Source organism: Bidens hawaiensis, unplaced genomic scaffold (genome assembly GCF_021521415.1).
Source record: "Bidens hawaiensis isolate Kalapana, Puna unplaced genomic scaffold, B.hawaiensis_p1.1 tig00027352_1, whole genome shotgun sequence".
Taxonomy (NCBI): domain Eukaryota; kingdom Viridiplantae; phylum Streptophyta; class Magnoliopsida; order Asterales; family Asteraceae; genus Bidens; species Bidens hawaiensis.
The window spans coordinates 205254-210726 of record NW_027494434.1 but is presented as its reverse complement, the minus strand read 5'-3'; the positions used below and the strand labels follow the sequence as shown (position 1 = coordinate 210726).

Genomic DNA, 5473 nt, shown 5'->3' with positions numbered 1-5473 from the left:
AGGTCATGTGTAGTGGGCGAGAGAAGGGACGAAAAGTGGGGGATTTGGGGCGCGAACACCGCCCTCCTAGGCGAATTGTGGGGAGAAATGTGGGGCGGGGGGGCGACATTAACTTGTCCGGCGAATTGTTCTTCTTGATGGGGCCAACATGTATGGATTGTGTGTGTGCATATATGTATGTGTGTGTATATATATGTATATGTATATGTATATGTATATATGTTGTGTGTGTGTATATATATGTATATGTATATGTATATGTATATGTATATGTATATATGTTGTGTGTGTATGTATATGTATATATGTTGTGTGTGTGTGTATATATGTATATGCAAAATGAATCCTAGAAACAACCCGAACCAACCGAACCACCCATTCCCTCCTTTCGGTCAACACCATGGTTCATAAAACCAACCGAACGTGAACTTACAATGGAACCCGATGAACCTAAACCAACCGAGCTAATTGTTTCAATTTCCCGACTCGAACCTAAACATGTACACCAACCGAGCTATATGTTTTTTATATTTTTAGTTATGTATTTTTTTAGTTATTTTTTTGTATTTATTTTTAATTTTAATGCACTTTTATTTAATTATTTAAATAAATTGGTTTTTATTTGATTAATTTAATTATAAAAAGAAAATATTAAAAAAAGATATTGTGGACCAAACTTGTAGCCTCTACACCATTACACCCCAAAAACAAATTCGCCCCCTTTGCTGACTGGGCGTCACGTGTCACAATTCGCCTCCAAGTGTAGCCCCTCCACTACACATAGCCTAAGTGTCGATAGCCTAAGTAACAACGTAAGTAAGTTTTTAAGATTAAATTAAATGAACTTTTGAGATTAGAATAGTGGACCAAAATAACCTTGACCTTCCAAGAAAAAAACAAACTTCTGTTTTTTATTTTATTTTTTGAACTTAACCCATGATTATATATCAGCATATTCACACTAGTCTAAAATCTAAACATGTAATATTATTGTGTTTGGATTGCTTTTTCACCTTGAAAAAGACGTTTATATATCACTCTCAAAACCAACCCATCTTCTCCATCACTCTCAAAAAATGCCACAAAACGAGGCTGCCACCGTTGACCCCACCACCGGCGGAACCTTCTCCCGCCTTCTATTTTCCGACCTTGAAACCCAAGACACCATCACTCTCAACCACCACCACCACAACCACCAACCAAATAACACCACCATCTTCACATTTTCATCCGATAAAAAAACACCCAAAATGCTATCATTCGACACACCCACCGGCGATAATAATAACAATAACAACACCACCATCTCACTTTCATCTAATTCCAGTGTCAGTATCACTACCACTGTATATCATAACCTTTTCATTTCATTAATGTTTTGTCATTTAACGTATATTGTTTTTTTATCATTAATTTTTTGTTTTTTTTATACTTTTTTTTTCTTTTTTAAGATTAAAAAAAACATGGGGTGTGATTACTACCAACCGGTTGTTGTTCCAACTACTAGTTTAGCCACCGTACCGCCGGTGAAGACCACCGGCCGGAGCAATAAAAAAATGAAGACTGAAAACAGTACCCCTCCAGCTAGCCATGCAAAGGTCTGATCTCAACATTAATATTTTGCATATTTTGTAATATTAATTAATTTCAAAACTTGACCGACAACAACATTAATTATTTATTTGTTTTTAATTTTTTTAATTGTTTCTTTTTTGATTTTGATGGTTTTGGAAATTGTAGGTGAAGAAGAAAGAGAAGCTAGGAGAAAGAATAGCAGCACTTCAACAGTTGGTGTCACCTTACGGCAAGGTTGGTTTTTGTTTACCATTATATAAAAAATTATAATAAATATTTTCAATTTAATTTAATGTTAATAATAATGAATATTTTTTACATGATGATCAATGATACTCTTAACCTTTTATTTTCAATTTTCAAGCATTTTAATTGAGATAAAACAAGTATTTGTTGTTCATTAGCAAGTTATGTCAACAAGACACGGAATATTTAAGTTTTGGGTTAATGCAGTATATTAAAACAAGTCTGATTAATTAATTGGTTAACTTAGACACGCCTGTGTAAATTTATGAGTAACAATATTAATTAATAATTTTAAAAGTGTTAAAATATAAATGTTTTGATTTTTTTTTATATTTTTTCACAAGCTGTTAATTTTTTTCATGATTTTGATGGTCACCGGGGATAAAAATTTGTTCTCATGTAAATGTAAAAATGAGCATTATTATTGTTTTATATTATAAAAATCTCGATAAAACAAAATTGGGCTTAATTTGTACTAATATTAATTGTTTAACAAAACACCGTCATGAGAATGTGTGTGTAATTGGGGTTTGGGATAAGTTCAGACCCCACAGTATGGATGTTTGAGTGACTTCGTAAAAATCGTCAAATGTCTACTTTGACCACAAGTCAAATATCAACTGTATGTATCAGTGCATTGTACTAATTTTCATTTTGAAACGTATTTCGGTTTGACCAGAGGCCAAAACATGTTATAATACTATAATAGTCTTTTTAGTCTAATGAAAGGATATTTTCTTTGTAATTATTATAGTTATATTAAGATTAAAAATAAATAATTTCTGTTGTCCCCTTTTAAAATAAATATTAAGATAACAAAGAAAACTATTGACCAAAAATTTATAATATGCATAACCTTTATCTTTGCTTAATACTGTATTGTTAAATGTTTGTAGGTTTTACACCATGGACTAAAATTACATTATTTTAGTATAAATACAACCAATTAAACTGACACGTCTTACATAGGATTTACGCAATTTAATTCACCTTTTATAATTGTAATTAAGAGCGTGACATGACATGTGATTATATGACATTCATGTTCTTATTGCTTGAAAAACTTGAATGGCGTATGAGCAAAAAAACATGTCATATATGATTAAAAAGGTTTAATCTTGTCTAACTCGTGTCGACGAGTTAATGTTTGGCTGGTTTATTGTCAATAATACGCGAAGTCAATTGCTATCTTAGCCTTTTGATGAAAAGGCTGTTTTTATTAAACTTGTTGGTCAAGATGAAAATGTGCATTATTTTGTTATTTTCTATACATGTTATACAAGAGTTTTTATTTCACTGTTGCTTAAATATCAATTAGGCTTGTGCACTCAAAATTTGTGTGGTCTTTTTCATTTAGGCCTTAGCTACAATTTAAGATTAGTTTTTGTTGTTAAATACTTCTGATTTCTAAAGTAGATTCGTATGTAGACCTCTGCTTGTGTTAATTGATCTTTTTTTAGAAGTAATGTGTTGACTGGTGTTTTGTAACTCATGCATTACAGTCGGACACTGCATCGGTTCTACATGAGGCGATGGGCTATATAAAATTCCTTCAAGAACAGGTGCATGTCTTGTGCTCTCCGTATTTGTATCGTCTCCCGCCCGCCCAAAATGTAAGTGTCACTCTACTAATTATATATCTCATTTTGTTTATACATCTTCTTAATTGTTTTATTTATTTGTTTATTTTTATAATCATTTTTTTTGGCTTTGTGTGGTCCTTAGTCTCTTTTTGCATTTAAGCATACCTCGTCAACCACAAACATGATGTGTTAACTAATTTGGTAATCAATGGTCAAATATGAAAGCCATATTACAATTTTGCTATATTAACGACCATTGACCAAAATTCAAATGATAAGATTTAAAGCAATGTAGGAGAAAAATACATGCCCTAAAACTTGGTACCGGTACCGGGTTACCGGTTCGGAACTGTAGGCAAAAGTTTAGTAAATACCGGTTACCGGTATCGATTGGTAGTGATCCCAAATGTCCCTATCCTGTTTTCTTAAAAACTTGGTACCGGTACCATTTGGTGATCTCTAAAAGTTTGTTTCGTTTTAGATAAAATATGGTTGATGATCTATTTATTATTTGCACAGGAAGGAGAAGAAGGTGGAGTCGGGGAAAATAAGAAAGATCTGAGGACCCGAGGGCTATGTCTGGTCCCCGTTGAGTGCACCCTCCAAGTGGCAGAAACTAATGGTGCTGATATGTGGTCACCAGCCATGGTCAATCGTCATGGTCCCTCAGCACTGCGCCAATGACTGAACCCACCCGAGCCAACCAAAATGAACCAGTGTTTTGATGCTACAATGGCTGACTTAACTGCAGCAAAGCAGACAGTAACTGTAGATCATGTCATTTTTTCTTAAAAAAAATTGTAGTTTGAAAATTCTATTTGGGTAGTGATGTGAATGGTGCCTGGCTCCTTTGGATAGCTTTTGATATATATAAAAAGGAAAGATTTGATAGTTTACCAATTACCATCACCGTTGCACTACTAATTGAACCGCGTGATAAAATTATAACGTTTTATACGGACTCAATGTAGTGTCGGCTTATGTTTAAGACCTCGGTTATGTCTTTTGTATGACGCTTACGCTAACTAAAATGTTGCATGAATTTTTTATAAGCCTTCAAAAATTGTGATTCCGCCAATTGGTAAGTGGTTGAACCACACGTGCTTCTCCTGACGGTGTTTGCGTAAACATATGGCATAATGCTGGTATTAATTGTTCACTATACCACGAATCTCGTCATGATGAATGTGTTAATGTGATCATCTGGATCTGTCGGTCCATATCATATAGGCTAATGCGGAAAGGCATCTTAATTTAGGTTGGAAACGTAGCCTCAACAATGCGCTTGGTGAACCTTGACTTAGAAACCATTTTCTCCGGGCCGGATGGCTCAAATGTAGAAAGAATCATCAGATGAAAACTTTATCTCCGATAATAGCTTCCACGAATGAGTTTCTTTTCTTCTTTCTTTGGACAAACCATTTTAATCATCTTGAACCTACAAACTAGATGCTGTTAGCCTCACCATAAAATGAGTTCTTTCTATGACCACCATTCGATATGAGAATAAGTACTAGGTTTCTCGAGACAAAATGAATGATGAAAAGCTGACTATCGGCGAGTGAGTGAATTAATGATTTAGCTGATAACGATGTGATTATATACAAGGAATTAAACATTTGATGTCAATATGCCACTATTGCATAATTATATCGGAGAAAATTAAACATTCCTTTTATCATGTTGTACTATTCTTGACACATAGCTATAACATAATCACAAACAAGGTTCACTTGAACCTGCCAAGCTGCCATGTCAAATTAGGTTTTGTGAGACGGATCCGCCCTTTAGGTTTTAATAATTTCAATTTGGTTAAACCGCGTAAACTAAATTCATACCTTTAACCCGTTATAAAATCGAGAAAACCGAACCAAGCAAACCACATAAACCCGAAACTCAAACCAATGAACATAGTGTTTGTTAAAATCCAGGCTTTCGTTTTAAGACGAAGCCGGAAAAGATAAATCAAACCAAAAAAACCGAACTTAAAAATTGTTAAAATTCGAATACTATTTGGGACCGACTCAAGTAAAATCCGAAAAGGAGAAGATCGATAACTGACACAACAA

General features: G+C 33.8%; 1 protein-coding gene across 1 annotated transcript; it reads left to right on the top strand.

The window, feature by feature from the left end:
• The first annotated feature begins 957 nt into the window (after positions 1-957).
• Positions 958-4218, top strand: LOC143575393 (uncharacterized). The gene is made up of 5 exons (XM_077059790.1): positions 958-1328; positions 1452-1598; positions 1741-1809; positions 3324-3434; positions 3924-4218. The coding sequence occupies exons 1-5, from the start codon at positions 1077-1079 to the stop codon at positions 4086-4088; spliced, it is 744 nt and encodes a 247-aa protein (XP_076915905.1). The 5' UTR covers positions 958-1076; the 3' UTR covers positions 4089-4218.
• The last annotated feature ends 1255 nt before the right edge of the window (positions 4219-5473 follow it).

What these genes read in the sequence shown, in the direction of transcription:
- LOC143575393 (XM_077059790.1), top strand. Translation starts at nt 1,077, where the DNA reads ATGCCACAAAACGAGGCTGCCACCGTTGACCCCACCACCGGCGGAACC. An exon ending in TGGTGTCACCTTACGGCAAG is followed by an intron (nt 1,810 to 3,323) that starts GTTGGTTTTTGT and finishes CATGCATTACAG; the next exon opens with TCGGACACTGCATCGGTTCT. An exon ending in GTCTCCCGCCCGCCCAAAAT is followed by an intron (nt 3,435 to 3,923) that starts GTAAGTGTCACT and finishes TTATTTGCACAG; the next exon opens with GAAGGAGAAGAAGGTGGAGT.